General features: G+C 35.7%; 1 protein-coding gene and 1 pseudogene across 1 annotated transcript in view; one reads left to right on the forward strand and one right to left on the reverse strand.

Annotated features, from left to right (window-relative positions):
• LOC110306817 (uncharacterized) overlaps nucleotides 1–18,656 on the forward strand; it is a 176,441-nt gene that overhangs the window by 39,369 nt on the left and 118,416 nt on the right. Inside the window, 8 exon segments of the mRNA XM_085834585.1 lie at nucleotides 491–519; nucleotides 611–683; nucleotides 1,289–1,356; nucleotides 4,363–4,444; nucleotides 16,142–16,170; nucleotides 16,264–16,336; nucleotides 17,783–17,853; nucleotides 18,440–18,521. Of these exon segments, the coding sequence (XP_085690711.1) occupies nucleotides 491–519; nucleotides 611–683; nucleotides 1,289–1,356; nucleotides 4,363–4,444; nucleotides 16,142–16,170; nucleotides 16,264–16,336; nucleotides 17,783–17,853; nucleotides 18,440–18,521 (507 nt within the window).
• LOC110289464 (RB1-inducible coiled-coil protein 1 pseudogene) lies at nucleotides 7,322–12,062 on the reverse strand (annotated as a pseudogene).

The raw sequence follows: 18,656 nt of genomic DNA on the forward strand, positions 1-18,656 counted from the left end.
AGAGAAAGTACCCAAGGAGCTAAAGGGATCTGCAACCCTATAGGTAGAACAACAATATGAACTTACCAGTACCCCAGAGCTCTTGTCTCTAGCTCCATATGTAGGTAATGATGGCCTAGTTTGCCATCACTTGAAAGAGAGGCCCATTGGACATGCAAACTTTATATGCCCCAGTACAGGGGAATGCCAGGGCCAAAAAGGGGGAGTGGGTGGGTGGGGGAGTGGGTGTGTAGGGGAGTGGTGGTTGGGTATGGGGGACTTTTGGGATAGCATTGGAAATGTAAATGAGGAAAATTTCTAATAAAAAATTTAAAATAAAGAGTAAAATAAATAGATACAAGTTCATTTCTTTAGTATGCATACTTAATTTTAGTGTAAAGGTATGATTTTCAAAGTTTCAAACAAAAATTAGATTTCATCTTACCTTATTATGAATATATGATACACATTGTTTACAATGTACTAATCTTATTCTTTTTTTGCTTTTTAGTTCAAGACTGCATGTATCCTAACTTGAAGGTAATTACTTCTCTATTTTTATCTTTAATTTCAATTATGTATTGTTTAAAGTATACAAAATTTTTAATGTCCTGTTTTTAAATCAATCCAGTCTTCCACTGAGGGGAAAATACCTACCCACAGTAAAGCAGGAAAAATGGCTGAATCACCTCATTTCATAATAGGTACATTTAATAGAATAATTCGTTTTAATAAAGAGATCTAGTTGTCTTCATTCTTCCCTAATTCAAGGTCTTTTTGTCCATCCAATATTGATAGTGTCACAAAATAAATAAGGGAAAGGCTAATGTTGTTGTGTAAATTCTCCAGAAGAGACAAGGAGAACATGATAAAGACTTTATGTAAACTTTAGCATCAATGCTTCTAGCTACTGTGTCATAAATACATGTGTCATCTCTCTATTTAAGGATTTACAGAGGCAACTGGTCATACTTTTAAGACACATACTTTTTAAAAAATCTCTGTGTGTGATCTGAGAGTCACAGTAACTCCTATAATCTCACATACCATGGGATCTCCAGTTGGAGTTTAGGTTTACTCAAGAGTTATTGATTAGCTAATTAATAGAGCAAGATTCTCTCCCTAGAATAAAATAAAATAAGCAATCATTATATATTTTCCAGTGTTTTTTTTTAATATGACCTATATTGAAATTGATGGAAAAATATGTTTCTCATCAATGAGTTTATATATGTATATGTTTTGATTGAATATTATGTTTATGTATAATTTTTTCATAATTTAACTAAATAAGTATATTTACCTACAGAATCAGATTTGGAAATTGAATCTCTGGAAGAAACTGTGTCATGTGACAGTGAAGATAAACAACTACTGGTATAAACATATTTCAGTTGTTTTGTTCAATACTGATTTTTGGTTGTTTTTCAATTGTATAGAAAAGACTATAATTAAATATATTTTAGGTTATTTTGTTAGTAGTGATTTATAAATATTTCAGGCTTGTTGTAACCCAGCTACTTCCCAAACAATTGTGACAGAAATATTTTACTTTAAACAGATTTAAGGCACTACAAGTGAGCAGTATCAATTTTAATCCTCTATGCTAATCTGGCTACTGCCCTCCATTGACTGGGAGGAAGTCAAGACATATTATCTTCCCTGCTCAATCACCAACTGATCATCTCGTCATTGACCACTCAGTGAATAATTCTGAAGCAATGTTGTCACAATATTGAGACAGTAAATTCTCAGAATAAAGACTGCAACCAGATATGGGGGCACAGCATTTAGCACTTGAATAATAAAAGGATAATCCTTACACAGGACTAAATAACAATTATATCTACACTACTCGATTACAACTTTATTTATATGTTTATTTATTATTTTGAATAACATAGTATTTCTTAATTCTCTGTAAATTTCATACAAAACATTTTGATCATATTTATCTCATTCTTTTCTAATTCATCCTAGAGCAACACCTTTTTCTTGTCTCTACTTCCTGTCCTCTTCACGTTTTCATTTTTCTTTTAGAAGATATTATATGTTACAGCATATATCCTGGTCCTCTGCCTCCCAAAATATTTACACCTTGTCTTCCACAGTGTTCCCTAGGCATTAAATCTACAGGTTTGTGCCCTATGTAGTAACTTGGTTTGAGAACCCAATCAACAGTTGTTCTCTAAAATATGACAAGTTCCAGTTTTCTGTAATCACCTCTATCTGCTGCAAAAAGAAGCTTCATTGACGAGGGTGGGAGCTACATCTGTCTGTGGGTATCAGGATGAACACTAGCGTGCGGTTAGATAGTATGCTCTTTCAGAAGAGTGGTTCTAGTAGGTGGTTTTTGATTTCTGTGGTCTCACCAGCCACTATAGTTGGATAAGCTTATAATACCATAACATGGATTCCCTTCTATTGAGCAGGCCTTAATTCCAAGTAGATGGGGGATTGGTTACTCTCAGTCTACAAGTGTCACTGTTGCATCTAGCAGAGTATCTTGCCTTTCTGGTGCATCTTATAGGACTGTGACTCTCAGCCATTTCAAAAATGTGGTTACACAATATGAGAATCAATATCCGTTAGGGACAGCCTTCTTTCCACAGCTGGCCTTTTGTGTTTGAGGGCCCTGAATAGCTATGGTTGTTATTATTGTCCACTCTAATGGATTTGAGATCCTTTTGTGGATATTTGTTTGGAATTGTCTGTGAGTATGTCTTCAGGGGAGAATGACTGTGGAGTGTAAAATCAGAGTGAACATCATCAGTACAAGCTCAAAGACTACAAGCAAAGAATGAAGAAAGGAAAGTGAGAAAATGAGCTGAGCTCTTGATTTCAAAGAGAAAAGTGATTAAAACAACAACCCTACTTATCTTCATTTGAATGAGGCAAAGCAAAATATAGTCTCATCACATTATTTTAAATCTATTAAGTCTGGATTTAGTGAAGACAACTCATATAGATGCAGATAACAAATATATTTCTATTTGCAATTCAGAATAAACACTTTAATTGGTATTTGTGAGTTGGGAAAGCACTCTTTAAATATTTTAATATTGGAAAATTTGTCATTAGGATAAACAGTGTGCTTAACAGAAACTGAGTATTTCAGTTAAAGGCCATTGTGACACTAAAAGTACAGAAAACTCAGTAGCAAAACACAACTCTATACAAACGATTGATAGTAAGCCGTAGGTAATCAGTGTAAGCAGAACTGGGCTGTTAAAGTCATGATGCTACTCAGGGTGGCCATTGGGTTTACATACAGATAAGAGAGCTAGTCATAAGGATAGAGCAATGAAGGCATTCAGGATGAGATCTGCAGCATCTGAACAGAGACAAAGTTTACCATATATGCTCTTCATTTGATTCTTTACATACTCAAATGACTAGCAACTAAAGAGAAGAGTAAGCATCATATTGTCCCTCTTTTGTTCTCATATTATTGGCAAGAAAATATACCTATAATTGTCTGGCATAGTTCAGAGAGACAATAAAGAAATGTATCTTCTCTTCTACTAAACATTGCTAGTCTCTTTTGTAGTACTTTCTTCATTACAAAAAAGGGTTGCATATCATATCAAGTATTTTCATCCCATTTATTAAAATAAAAATTTCTCTCTCTCCATTTATTTAAACATCTTTTTAAAACTAGTAGGCCTTTTCATTTACATAGATCTTGTTTAGATGTGTCTTTATGCAAAGCCTGGAAAGACAGATGTGTTTTGGATCCTCTGGAGCTATATGTACAGTTGGTTATAAGCTACCTGATATGTGTACTGGGAACTGACCTAGAGTCTTCTGAAAAGGCAGAAAGGGCTCTTAGTTACTGAATCTTCTCTCCTGCCTTTTAAGGTTTTAAAAACTTTGTTTGCCTATATGGAAGAGCTTTTACATGTGGTCTTTCTCCAGATAAAACAGTATGAATTCTTAACACCATACCTATTTTGTCTATTTTGTCTCAAGCAATTTCTGCTACTAGATCCCATCTTAGTGTTAAGTGTTGCTTTTACCAATTTGTAGTTAAATTTTATGGCAATGTATATTTAAAAGGCTACTTTAAAAAAACAAAATAGTTATTCAGAGTTATTCTTACTTAAATATTTAGAATTCTCTGCTTGTGTATATTTTGATGTTTTCTATGGCCTTCCAGATCAGTAGATGTATCCAATGGCCTTATGTTGATGAAGGATAGAACTGATCTAGAAAGCATGTCTTCCACCTGCATTTAAATATTTTCTAGTCAATTATAACTCCAATATTAACATTACAGTGTAATTCATTTTAAAATTAGAAATTCAGATACTCTTAAAAATTAATTATAAAATATTTATGCAGCTCATTGCTTGGTATTGACTTTAATTGTGTGTTTCTAAGTATCTTCCACAAATAGATGATAGCCATTTTTCTGAAGCAGCAAATGAAGAACCAGAAAATAATTTAGAGAGACAAATGAAAGGTAGGGATAACATTGTTTTTAAAAGTTATATGATAGTGACTTTGTTTAAAATTGAAGAATAAGCTATAATACTAAGTAAATAATATCACCTGTGAAATATATAATAAGAAAGATGTTAAATACAAATGATTTCAGGGAGTTAACAGGTTTCGACAACAAATTATTTTGATAGAGTTATTAAAGAATCTTTGCCATGAATCAAGAATTTAATCAAAAATGCTAATAATTAAGAAACAGATGATGAGCTGAGAGGTGGTGGCGCATGCCTTTAATCCTAGCACTTAAGAGGCAGAGGCAGACGAATTTCTGCGTTCAAGGCCAGCCTGTTCTACAAAGTGAGTTCCAGGACAGCCAGGGCTATACAGAAAAACCATGTCTTGAAAAAAAAAAAAAAAGGAAAAAGAAAGAAAGAAAGAGATGATGAGGAATAATGAAAGCAAGAGCATAATGAGTGCAGAGAGGAAATCAATGTAAATCAGGCACTGCGCATGAACATCTGATAAGTTATAAAGGTCTAAGAAACTCAGACTATACTACAAAGTGTGAGATTGTTTATGAAATCTTAGTTTGAATGAGATGGAAGATAGTAATGATAGTATTCATCCAGAAAAGGTAAATTAAGGTAAAAACCTTTGTAAGAAAATTCTGTAGTGACAAGATATTTGCAAAGTTTGACCAGTCACCTTTTGGAGACAACATTACGTATATAACATTTGTTTGCATAGCTTTAGGATTCTTCACTTGTAAACTCTCCGGAGGTTCATATGCTGCTGAGCTTCCACCCACTTTCTGATTAGCGAAAGGTAGACATACTCTTAGAAAATTAATATGGCACCACTGGAAGATATTTGAAGAGAAACTAAGACAAAAAAAATGACCATTTGATTTTGTTTTGATGAACATTTGCAGAGGAATGGTGAAAAAAAGGCCAAAACAGAAATTTATTGCTCTCTTCCTCTTAGAATACTGGTGAGCCAATTCTATATAGTTCCCCAATGTTTACTTTATGATTATTCATTACTGCTGTCATACAGGGGGTGAAATGTGGTTACAGTATCCTGAAACAAAATAAAAAAATAGAAACTCACAATAAAATATATCAATAGAATATTTTGAAATGATGTGTATTGTTATAGTAAAAAAATAAAAAGTTAGTTATAGAAGTGTGAAGGATATGAAGCAAAACCCTGCAACAAACTAAGGTTAGATAATCCAGCATCTGCATAAAAATGATTCATCTATAAATAACAGGCACTACTACAGCTTAGAGATGAGTGAGAAAATTCACAGGAATCCAAGGATCAGGGAGTTTGACATGAGATTGTGTGTCCAGGACTGTCAAAAGCTACACCCATAAAATCTCAACGACATAACTGCCTAACAAAAGCTGACCAAGGCCAGCATTAATATATGTACCAAAGTGGACAAGAAAAGGTCTACAAGTCTTCAACCTTACACAAAGACTACTTTGAAGCAATACTTGAAAACAGGAAAAATAATAATCTTCGGGGTAGAGAACATTAATTGGTTTTCCAATACTAAATGTTCAGCATCGAATATATATATATGTGTGTGTGTGTACACATATATGCATAGAAAACAATGACAAGGGAGTCGTGGCTTTCAAAGAGAGTAATGAGTTTATGGAAAAGTTTTGAGAGAGAAAAGGAAAGAAAGAGATAGTGGTTTAGTGGACATTTTTTGAGTACTCATATTATATATACAAATAATGACTCTTGTAGAAAAGAACAGTTCATTCTTTTGTTTGGTTTTGTTTGGTTTTGTTTGGTTTGGTTTGGTTTGGTTTGGTTTGGTTTGGTTTTGTTATGTTTTTATTGAGGAACTGTATCCAAAGCCTGTACTTGCTAGGCAAACAAACACTGTAACATATACAATATTCCTAATATATTTATCTGAAAACTCAGTTCATGTTTATCTTGGGCAATCACATTTCTTTTTTTTCTTTTTTTTTTTTTTACATTTTCAATTCCTTATTGTCTTAAAATTGTACAGGTCCTTTACAATACAGACTTTTGTTATTTAAATAACCTCTAAATGTTAATATACAATGAATATCTTCTTCTGAAGGTCAACCATGAATTATGAGTTCATCAATATGATTATTTGAAGCAGTCCTAAGATGCTGAGAGGTTTGAGTGAGCCCTGCACTTGAAAACATCAGTGGTACAGACTCTTCCTCCCTGGAGCCCAGATGATCTGTGTGGAAAGTGCTTTGGAATATTGCTCATTATTTATGGCTGATCTTAAAGGCAGTCAAATTACACTGTTATTTTTTGAAACATTAAAGGGCATTTTAAAAAAAATGAACAAATTTGCTTTAGTAGTTCCGAGGCAAACTCAAAATTACGATTATCTGCATGCAATAGCACTCCTCTTTAAATAGTTTGAAAGGACTATTTATAAAGAACATGTTAAAGAGTGGGAGGACTCTTGAATTCACAAGAGGACAAATGCTGATAACAACAGTGGTAACTATTCAGCTAATGTTTATTAACAGGCAACTAATGAGGCTAGGCACAAGCCACAGTGCAGGCTCTGCCCTCGGAAAACATCTAGTTTGGTCCCAATTTCTAGTTATTTGGGTGAAAACAAAGCCAAACCATTTTGATTCAGCCAAGAATTTTAATAAGTTTATTGTTCCTAAAATGTAGCCACTTAAAAGGTTAAGTGCAGTCCACCAATGAAGTATATTGTTATGTTGACTTTTGTAAAAAAAAACAAAAACAAAAACAAAAAAAAAACCCAACAACAACAAAAAAAAAAAAAAACCAACAATGGCTAGCTGGTTTTAGAGTAGTTTATCAGCACTAGAGGACAAATCAAAACTGGTATGAGATGTAGAGATTTCTTCTGTGGCTATACTTTCTTATTTCATGACACAGCTTTCACTTTGTAAAACTTTGTCCCCAAAGGAACTTTAAATCAGTTTTGTGCCTTTTTGGCTTGACAGTATTCCTTTTCCATTACTTTCCCAAGGACCCAGGGTCTTCTAGATGCTCCTGAAGCTGTTTTGAGATCCAGGGCAGGAAGAGACTCTGAATGCAGAAAATACAAAGTAGGACTAACAGTTAACAATACATAATTGTCATGCCGCTCATCTAGGCTGAGGAGAACCAAATCTCCCACCTGAAAATCTCTAATGGCTATTTTTTCAGAATGCCTTGAATAGACTGAGGACAAACTCTGAGACATCAGTCTTTGATTTAACCGCTTGTTTTCTTCTTCTTTCAACTGCAATATCCATTCTAGGAGCATGATCCTCTGCTTCTCTTCGGATAACATGTTTTCTTGGACAGACATCATGCTTGTCTCCATTGCTGAACCCATTCTTCCTTCCTCTGCTGTCTCCATGACTGATCCCTCTGGCTCACCTGGGAGCTCAGGTGCACAAGCACTATAAAGCTCTGGGGCTGCAGCCACAGGTGCTGAGGAAAGAAAACTGCTAGTGCGTAGTTTACTCACTTCCTCTTCAAGCTTCTCTTCAAGCAAACGAGCTCAGTCCTTCAGAGAGCGACTCTATCAAATCTTTATCCCGCTCTTGCTCCTGCATTGTACTTTTTAGCTTATCACTAAAATCGTTTATTTTTGCTTTTGTCATTTTCTCTCTTGGTAAGACTGTGTTAAAGTTGGTCTGCTGCTCAGCAATCAAAGAGGTTCTGACATTTTGCATTTCTTCATTCTTTCTTTTCTCTTGTTCTTCAAGTTGTTCCAGAAACTTAGCTTTTTCTTCTTGAAGTTTCTCTTGAAGTTCTGCAACTAAGCTTGAAGAATCTTCTCTGGCTGACTCAAAGGCAGGACTTTGGCTATTTGATTCTCAAGATGTTTAAATTTTTCTAATAACTCTTTCTCAACAAGTTCTCTCTCCAACTTAAATTCATCTAGTGCAGTTTGAAGAGCTTTGTTTTTTTCAAAATTAAGCTCCTGAATTATCTGTTCTTTGTCTTGCTCTTGGTTCATGACCAATCTCTCCTTGTCTTTCTCAAGGTTCTGGATAAGTGCTTCATACTTCTCTTCTTGTTGGGTTATATTTTCATCTTTTTGTTTTTCAAGAGCACTCAGTTCTGAGTTCAATTTAGTCTGCAATTCAACTATTTGTTCTTTCAGTTTTTTTTTTTTTTCTATTTCAAACGCTTGGTGATGCAAAGATGTAACATTGTCTAATTCAGCCTTAAGTATATTAGATTCTTCATGTCTACTGATTAACTCTGAAATGCACTGATCTTTTTCAATTGTCATTAAAGCTCTTAACTCTGACAAACCCACCTGGTAACTCTCATTATTATCATGAATTTTTTGGTTTAGTTTACTTATTTCTGTTCTTAAATTTTCTGTCTCTTGTTCAAGTAAAGACTTCAGCATTTCCTTCTGCTGTGCTCTGCTCTCTTCCAACAAGATCTTTATCTCATCTGTCTCTGCTTCCTTTAGTGCAAGTTCGACCTCTAACTTACATCTCATGTCTGACAAGTCAGAAACTTTGAGTTTCAACTCCCGCAGCTGTTGCTCTTTTTCCTGAATGGTTGAGGCATGAGATTCTAGCATCTGGTCAATTCTTTGCTGATTTTCTTTTTTTAATTTTTCCAAAGACACATTGTGGTCTGTCATAACTTTCTCAAACTCCTGTGTGTGCCTGATGTGCAGTGTGTCCTCTAATTCCTTCAGGTGATTTTGTTCTAAGCACTGAAATTCAGCTCTCAGTGACTCTATTTTTTCATCATGCAGCTTTTTCAGGTCTTCTAACACCATCTCTCGTGACTGCTTCAGTTCTTTAATTTCACAATTTTGAGTATGCATTATATTTTCCATCTCTAACAACTTCTGATCCTTCTCTTGCTGCACACAGACAATAGCATCCTTTTCATGTTTAATTAAGTGAATTCATTGTCTTTATTTTGTAAAGCCTCTTCAAGGGATACTAAATCTTCCTTCAATTTTAAAATTTTTTTTACATTTTCTTCACTGTCTTTTGCTAGAGCATCAAGTTTACATTCATACTCAATTTTTAAAGATTGGAGTTCTTGCTGATGCTTTTCCTTTAGTGTTATTTTTAGAGAACATTTTACTTTTTCAATTCTACAGCTGTACATTTTAAATAATTTGCTAAGTCATACTGTTCTTTTTGTACAAATGTTCTGAATTGGCACAGATTGTCCTTGATGGTTTGTATACTGCTGTGAGAGTCTCGCGCAGCAGCTCTGCATTTCTCCAGCTGGATATGTAGAGTAGCCCAATCCCCAAAGCCCTCGTTTCCACGTGTACTCATGTCTTGCATACGCCTACTATCTATTGCATTGATGACTGAAGAGTAAAGTGACTCCACCATCATTTCTGGACTTTGTGGATCACTTATAGGGTTTGGAAACGATAAAGTTTCTTCTATCACAAACTCATTCACAGCAGACATAAAGTCAGACTCGGGGCTTTCTGCTAATGAATCCAAGTCTATAGAAGCTTGGTGAACAGTTTGTTCTGTGTTTGGATGGGAAATGGTTTCAAAATCAAATATATGAGCATCGATACTATCTGGAGAATATTCTTCTAAGGGACACACTGCCAGACATAAGGTATCCTGGACAGTTAGTGGAGGAGTTTTTGGTGAGGTAGTAGTTGTAATGCCTGTTGTACTTTCTATTCTTGGAGAAGCAGCTGACTGTGGGGATGTCTGACTTGTGGATACCTTTTGTTCATTCAGGAGATCTGTAATAGTCTGTGACATTTCATCCAAACTTTGTGCTGCTTTTACCAAATTATGTAGGGCAAGTACATGCTGGTGTAGAGGTTCAAAGTCACAAAGTAAGGGAACCCTGAGGAATGGCTGCACTTCTGAAGGACAAAATGATTGAAGAAACTGTAAATCTTTTAATGATATATCTGGAAGTTCACAGTCAAATTTTCGAGGCTTCTGGGTACAAAATGAGGAAGGCCAGGAGTCCAGTCCTTTAAACAGACGATTTCTTAAAAAGGACTTCCTGAATAATTTCCCAAAGAATTCCCTTAGCTTCATATAATTGTTTTCCATCTTTGACTAAAGCACCAGCCCACTCTCTGTAGTGTTTAATGAACATTTTCATCCTTACAACCTCAACAACAGCTAGGCAAAACATCTGAGGAACTGTATACTAAGAGCCTCAACAATTCTGACTCTTTCTAACAGCCCTATCACAAGACAGAGCAGTACCTGCAGTTTTTCTCCATCTTGATCAGCATGAAGCATCACAAAACAACACCACTTCAGTCTGACATGAAGATTGTTTGCTAGCTCTTGTTTGGCAGTGGTACACTTCTGTTTAATATCCAACAGTTTTCTGTGGTTTTGCAACATAATCACTAGTTGATTTTCATGACTCAGACACAGATCAGGTAACACAGATGCATCCTTCAAGTTTTCAGCTCTCATCTGATTAGCTAAAAATCCCTGAGCAAGCTCTTTCTATTCATTTACCAGCCGCTACAGCTAGCAGTCATCTGGACCAAGGCATGTAGCCGATCTTCAAGCCCTTTAATGGCTTTTATATTCTGATTATCAGGTTTGGCAATAGTTTGATGGCATTCTAACATAAATGGTTGAATAATCTTTTGGTCAAGCCTGCCCATAGAATCAAAGCACTTCCTGACCAGAGATTCCACATCATTAGGTCTATCTTGAACATTTATCCAGCCTAACAGTCTAACTTAATCCAGAAACATTTAAAAAAGTCAGATCACTATCTTTAGCATCTACTGAAGCTTCTTCTTGCTAGACAGTACTTTGACAAGATTCCCTCAGTTCTTTGCCACGTTCAGTATCGGTGGGATCTGGAGCTACATGCTCCATTGACTTGTGAAATAAGGTTAACAAGGATGTGTTGGTTGTTCTAGGCATATCATGAGAGAGCACCAGTTCAGTAGATCTTTTCATCTCAGCTTTCTCTGAGCCTTCATGTTCATTCAAAGAATCGAGTCTTCCCAAACATTCACTGTAACTATGTCTGGTTAGACACTCCAATAGTGGAATCTTGGCCATTACTGAAACAGCAGTTCCTAAATGAGGAAGTTTTAACTTGATGTTTTCTATGGATTGAAGATAATCAGAATAAATACTTTCAAACTTGAAAAGAAGTTTTTGGTATGAATTTTAACAGTCCTCCAGATTGGCCATGATTGCAGCCCAGCCTTGGTGCTGAAGATGTTCATCATGGACAAGCCCTTCACAGAAAGAGCAGAGCTTCTTGGCAACATCATACATTTCCACTGCAAGTTGTGTCCTTGAAGCAACAGTGTGGAAAACTGCAGACATCATAAGACTCTTCAACTTTTATTTCCATGTCATTTTCTGTTGAAAAGGTAGTTTTAGGAATAGTAGGTGCACAGTCACACAAGATCATTTCTTTATTAAAAAGAAAAATTGAATTTGTGTCCATCCCAGCACTGTAAGTACACACTCTTCGATCTGCAGCCATGCATTCTCCTCCATTGACCACTAGAACCTGGTTCTGAATAGCAATCTTGTATTTGCTTTGAATGGCATGCTTAAGATCAGCCACAGTTTGCACAGTTACCTCAGTGTCAAATGTCTGCGTGGTTCCAGTGTTAACCAGAAACACATATAACTTCATGATAATCTTTCTGGAATTTTATACCTCACCCTCCAGTGTTGATCCACCAGATACTGTGAAGAGAACTATTCTTAAAAGATTACAAGTGTCTTATATGCGCTTGCTTGATATTGGCAACTGAGTGGCATTAGTGGTGAAACTAAGAGAACTCTAGGTTGCTCCTGACTGGGCACTCCGGCCCTGGCCCAAACCCTCTCCGGTTTCTCGAGCCCGACATTCCAGTGCACCGAGCCCTGGAGACGGAGGCCACGATTCAGGCCTCGGGTGACCACCGGCATCCTGCCACTAACTCGATCCTGCCACTCCCTTGATCCTGTCAACAGCCAGCGGGCCTCACAGTTCCAGTAGGACTGGCGCAGCGACCCTCCAAGCCAGCGCTGCCAAACTATCGAGCTAACCAGTCAGGCTCTGAGCAGCCAGGCCAAGCCCGCCTCCAGAAGGGAGCAGGGGCGGCACTGCAATCACATTTCACTACTGAAAAATTATTATATACTTGTTTGACATATGGCTCATATGACATAATTTTATTTTTTTAATTATTTTTATTTTTGAGATTATAAACCATCATCTTTCTCTGCCTTCCATTTTTCCCTTTAAGCCTTCTGATGTTTACCCCCTTAATCTTTTTCAAATTTAGAGCCCATTTTTATTAATTGTTGATGCATGTAGATGTGTATATATATATATATATATATATATATATATATCGCATATACAATCTGCTTTGTCTGTATAATGTAACGGAATCATGGATATTGGAAGAGAAGATAAAACCACTACTTTACTAAACCAGCACATAACAGTATTCTTTAAAATGTCTAAACTGACTCAAAGACAAAAGACACATGATCATCTCGTTAGATGCTGAGAAAGCATTTGACAAAATCCAACACCCATTCATGATAAAAGTCTTGGAAAGATCAGGAATTCAAGGCCCATACAAACGTATTAAATCAATCTACAGCAAACCAATAGCCAACAACAAAGTAAATGGTGAGAAGCTGGAAGCAATCACACTAAAATCAGGAACTAGACAAGGCTGCCCACTTTCTCCCTACCTATTCAACATTGTACTTGAAGTCCTAGACAGAGCAAACAAACAAACAAACAAACAAACAAAAACAAAAAAAAAAGGAAATTAGAAAATTAGAGAACAACAGATCAAAGATCAAGGGGATACAAATTGGAAAGGAAGAAGTCAAAATATCACTTTTTGCAGATGATATGATAGTATATATAAGTGACCCTAAAAATTCCACCAGAGAACTCCTAAACCTGATAAACAGCTTCAATGAAGTAGCTGGATATAAAATTAACTCAAACAAGTCAATGGCCTTTCTGTACACAAAGGATAAACAGGCTGAGAAAGAAATTAGGGAAACAACACCCTTCTCAATAGTCACAAATAATATAAAATACCTTGGCATGACTCTAACTAAGGAAGTGAAATATATGTATGATAAGAACTTCAAGTCTCTGAAGAAAAAATTAAAGAAGATCTCAGAAGATGGAAAGATCTCCCATGCTCATGGATTGACAGTATCAATATTTTAAAAATGGCTATCTTGCCAAAAGCAATCTACAGATTTAATGCAATCCCCATCAAAATTCCAACTCAATTCTTCAACGAATTAGAAAGGGCAATCTGCAAATTCATCTGAAATAACAAAAAAACCTAGGATAGCAAAAACTCTTCTCAAGGATAAAACAATCTCCGGTGGAATCACCATGCCTGACCTAAAGCTGTACTACAGAGCAATTGTGATAAAAACTGCATGGTACTGGTATAGCAACAGACAAGTAGACCAATGGAATAGAATTGAAGACCCAGAAATGAACCCAACAACCTAGGGTCACTTGATCTTTGACAAGGGAGCAAAAACCATCTAGTGGAAAAAAGACAGCATTTTTAAAAAATGGTGCTGGCACAACTGGCAGTTATCATGTAGAAGAATGTGAATTGATCCATTCCTATTTCCTTGTACTAAGGTCAAATCTAAGTGGATTAAGGAACTCCACATAAAACCAGAGAAACTGAAACCTATAGAGGAGAAAGTAGGGAAAAGCCTCGAAGATATGGATACAGGGGAAAAATTCCTGAATAGAACAGCAATGGCTTGTGCTGTAAGATCAACAATGGACAAATGGGACTTCACAAAATTGCAAAGCTTCTGCAAGGCAAAAGACACTGTCAATAAGACAAAAAGGCCACCAACAGATTGGGAAAGGATCTTTACCTATCCTAAATCAGATAGGGGACTAATATCCAATATATATAAAGAACTCAAATAGGTGGACTCCAGAAAATCAAATAACCCTATTATAAAATGGGACTCAGAGCTAAACAAAGAATTCTCACCTGAGGAATACCGAATGGCTGAGAGGCAGCTGAAAAAATGTCCAGGATCCTTAATCATCAGAGAAATGTAAATCAAAACAACCCTGAGATTCCAGCTCACACCAGTCAGAATGGCTAATATCAAAAATTCAGGTGACAGCAGATGCTGGTGAGGATGTGGAGAAAGAGGAACACTCCTCCATTGTTGGTGGGATTGCAAGCTTGTACAACCACTCTGGAAATCAGTCTGGCAGTTCCTCAGAAAATTGGACATAGTACTACCGGAGGATCCAGCAATACCTCTCCTGGGCATATATCCAGAAGATATTCTAACTGGTAAGAAGGACACATGCTCCACTATGTTCATAGCAGCCTTATTTATAATATTCAGAAGCTGGAAAGAAAACAGATATCCCTCAACAGAGGAATGGATACAGAAAATGTGGTACATTTACACAATGGAGTACGACTCAGCTATTAAAAAGAATGCATTTATGAAATTCCTAGGCAAATGGATGGACCTGGAGGGCATCATCCTGAGTGAGGTAACCCAATCACAAAAGAACTCACACAATATGTATTCACTGATAAGTGGTTATTAGCCCAGAAACTTAGGATACCCAAGATATAAGATACAATTTGCTAAACACATGAAACTCAAGAAGAACGAAGACCAAAGTGTGGACACTTTGCCCCTTCTTAGAATTGGGAACCAAACACCCATGGAAGGTGTTACAGAGACAAAATCTGGAGCTGAGATGAAAGGATGGACCATCTAGAGACTGCCATATCCGGGGATCCATCCCATAGTTCCAAACACTGACACCATTGCATACACTAACAAGATTTTGCTGAAAGGACCCAGACATAGCTGTCTCTTGTGAGACTATGCCTGGACCTAGCAAGCACAGAAGTGAATGCTCACAGTCAGCTATTGGATGGATCACATGGCCCCCAATGGAGGAGCTAGAGAAAGTACCCAAGGAGCTAAAGGGATCTGCAATCCTATAGGTGGAACAACAACATGAACTAACCAGCACCCTCCGGAGCTTGTGTCTCTAGCTGCATATGAATCAGAAGATGGCCTAGTTGGCCATCAGTGGAAAGACAGGCCCATTGGTCGTGCAAACTTTATCTGCCTCAGTATAGGGGTATGCCAGGGCCAAGAAGTGGGAGTTGGTGGGTGGGGGAGTGGGTGGGGGAGCATGGGGGGGACTTTTGGGATAGCATTGGAAATGTAGATGAAATAAATACCTAAATTTAAAAAAAGTGAAAAAAAAAGAATGAAAAAAAAATGTCTAAACTAAAAGGAGATATATCATGATAAATACCCAGGAGAGTAGAACTAATTTGGATGGGAAACAAACATTTTTTTTGAGTCCTTCCATTAACATTACACTGCTTTTGAAGCACCAGATTATTAATATCCAATATTCCTCTAAAATAATCTATTTTACTAATGAAACTCCATTATGCATTTTGTTTTATATGAGATCAATATATTTTATCATACCAATGTCTAAAAATGTTAGCTACAAATTTAACTAAATCCATGTTTTCATTTATGTGTTTTCACATTGTTTCTCAATCAGAAACAAAAATTTCTAAGTATAGCACAGAAACTAAAATTCTGCAAACTTAGGAAATCACTAAAAAAGGTTACCTATATAATTCAGTTCCATTTTTAACTATGCCTGAATCATGCTTTTCATCTTCATATACGATATTGTCTGTTTGTCTTTTCAGAATCTGCAAAGAAATATCCATACTTGAAGGTAATAACTTCTAAATACTTCATTAGGATGATAAACCATACTTCTATAGATTATGTAACAATTGTTAATTTTTTTCTTTTTAAATCCATTCAGATAGCCAATGAAATGAATGACCTCAGTCCAAATACATATTCGGAAAGTAAGGATGAGGAAACATTAAACTCAGGTATTCTCAAACGCCATTTATTCAGCAAAGAAGGACTTGAAATTATTTGAAATATGCACAGGGTTCTAAATTATAATTTCCTGAAATCTGATTCAGGGTATTTGGGCTGAATATTCCAAATGCTAACCTTGGCACAGAAAATATGGCAATACTCACAGTCTATGGACAATCAAAATTACTTGTTCATTTCCACATTTTTATTGGAGAGAACATATGTTATAAGAGTTTGTAATGTTTCCATAAGACAGACAGAGGGTCCCAGCCTGGTGGGAGCTGTGAGGAAAATTCATGTCCCAGCAACAGTGACAACTCCATGGTGGAGTCTAAAGAAAATCAGGAAGCGTCTTATATTTAGAACTACCTATATTCATTCCAAGTGGTAACAGACTCATTTTTAAAATATCAGTATACAAACTGCTAGGTTATCCTATAATCTGACTCATGTCCATCCTTGTATTTGCAGCTGCTCTTCTTCTACCCATCCCTGTATTAGTATTATAGTTCTAAGGATGTTATCACCATCTCCTTGTTAATAGACCAACATGTACTAACACTAATCACATTGCATCCTTTCTAGTTCTTGTGAAACATGGACTTGCCATTTTTTTTCTAAGTAAGCCTAAATCATTCATTAACTGTGTTAATTCTGACACAAGGTCAAGAAATCCACCCCTGACTCTTGAATTGACCTCATTAAAACCCAGGGCCAACACATAGCAGGCACATGATAAATAATTATTTAGTTTAATATAAAATAATTGCTCGTGCAAATATTATATTCAAGAGTGTCAATTGAATACAGCAAGAAAAAGCACATAAAAGATAGCTTATAATTGAAATAGCAATGATTCAGATTAAAAGTGAACAAACACTAAACTAATAAACAGGAAAATAAATGTTGTTATGGAGGGAAACAGAATTATAATAAAAAACAACCTCCCCTTGAACAGTGAGTGTAATAAAATGACTTCAACTTATTAAAATCTTGGACACTAGCTTTTCAACTGTAACAAACATGGTATTTCCAAAATGAGGTATAAGACCTTCACAGCACTAGTTGGATGAGAAAAATGCCTAGCTTGTTTGGAAGTGTCACTCCAGAAAGATAGAAAATACTGTCCAATATGAGTGTATTTGAGTGCATATATTTACATATTTCTTTAAAAGGCACGTACTTATGCTTGTGGAATGATATGCTCAAGTGTGTATAAAGTGTGTACATTTCTTGAGCATGGGCACTCTCTAAGTAATGCAATTTAGATTTTCATAAAAGGCATTTAATTCTAGTTTTAAGAATTAGAAAAACAAGGTTTAACCACATTTGAAATTTTTGATTAGGGTATAAAATGTATTAGCATCAATATTTTAGAGTTTCTATGTATGGAATAAAATCCATGTTAGCTGTCTCCTGCTTTGTATTAATTACATATATGGTTTTGTCATCAGAACTAACTATATCATCTACATCAGAAGAAGAACAAAAATGTCCTTATGCCAGAGGAAAAGCACAATCAATGGTACTTAAGTTTGTTTTAATTACTAATATATTATTAACCTTAATAAACAGTGAAAAATAAGTAAAAGGAAGCTGCCTTTAGACTGCCCTGCAGAATCCGCAGGTGATTTTATATTCCATTTTAATGCTGATTTAACTACTTAAGATAATTAACATGTTTTAAGAATCTGAAATAACATAATTGAATTTTTTTTTTAGATTTTCGAGACAGAGTTTCTCTGTATAGCCCTGGCTGTCCTGGAACTCACCTGTAGACCAGACTGGCCTCGAACTCAGAAATCTGCTTGCCTCTGCCTCCTGAGTACTGGGATTAAAGGTGTGTGCCACTGCACTGTGTTTATATCAAGGTATATATATATGTTTTTTTTTCCTCAAATGTTTAAAACATAGATCAAATTTAAAACATTTGGGCATGTTTTGAACCATTTATGACTAATAACCCTAGAATCTGATTCATCCCAAAGTGCTAACATTCCCAGTAAATAAAATGTGAGGTTTCTTCTTATGAATCAGTACTGCTGACATTTAAGTTTAAATTATTCATCCAATGAATGATTTGTTGATCCTCATTTTTATATGTCTTTAAGCAAACTGGACCAATGGATATTGTTTATTTAGTCACTATCAATAATCAAAGAGAGGAAAATATGCGAATTAGTCAAGAGAAAGGTAAGACATCAATATAAAATATCATTTGGTGCATACTTATTTGAAACAGGACTGCAATACTCTGCTACACTAGAAAAATTAGATATTAGATATTAGTAAATAATATAAACCTAAAGTGACAATAATTTAATGATT

This window comes from Mus caroli, unplaced genomic scaffold (genome assembly GCF_978045245.1).
Source record: "Mus caroli unplaced genomic scaffold, Mus_caroli_1 scaffold_2, whole genome shotgun sequence".
Classification (NCBI taxonomy): domain Eukaryota; kingdom Metazoa; phylum Chordata; class Mammalia; order Rodentia; family Muridae; genus Mus; species Mus caroli.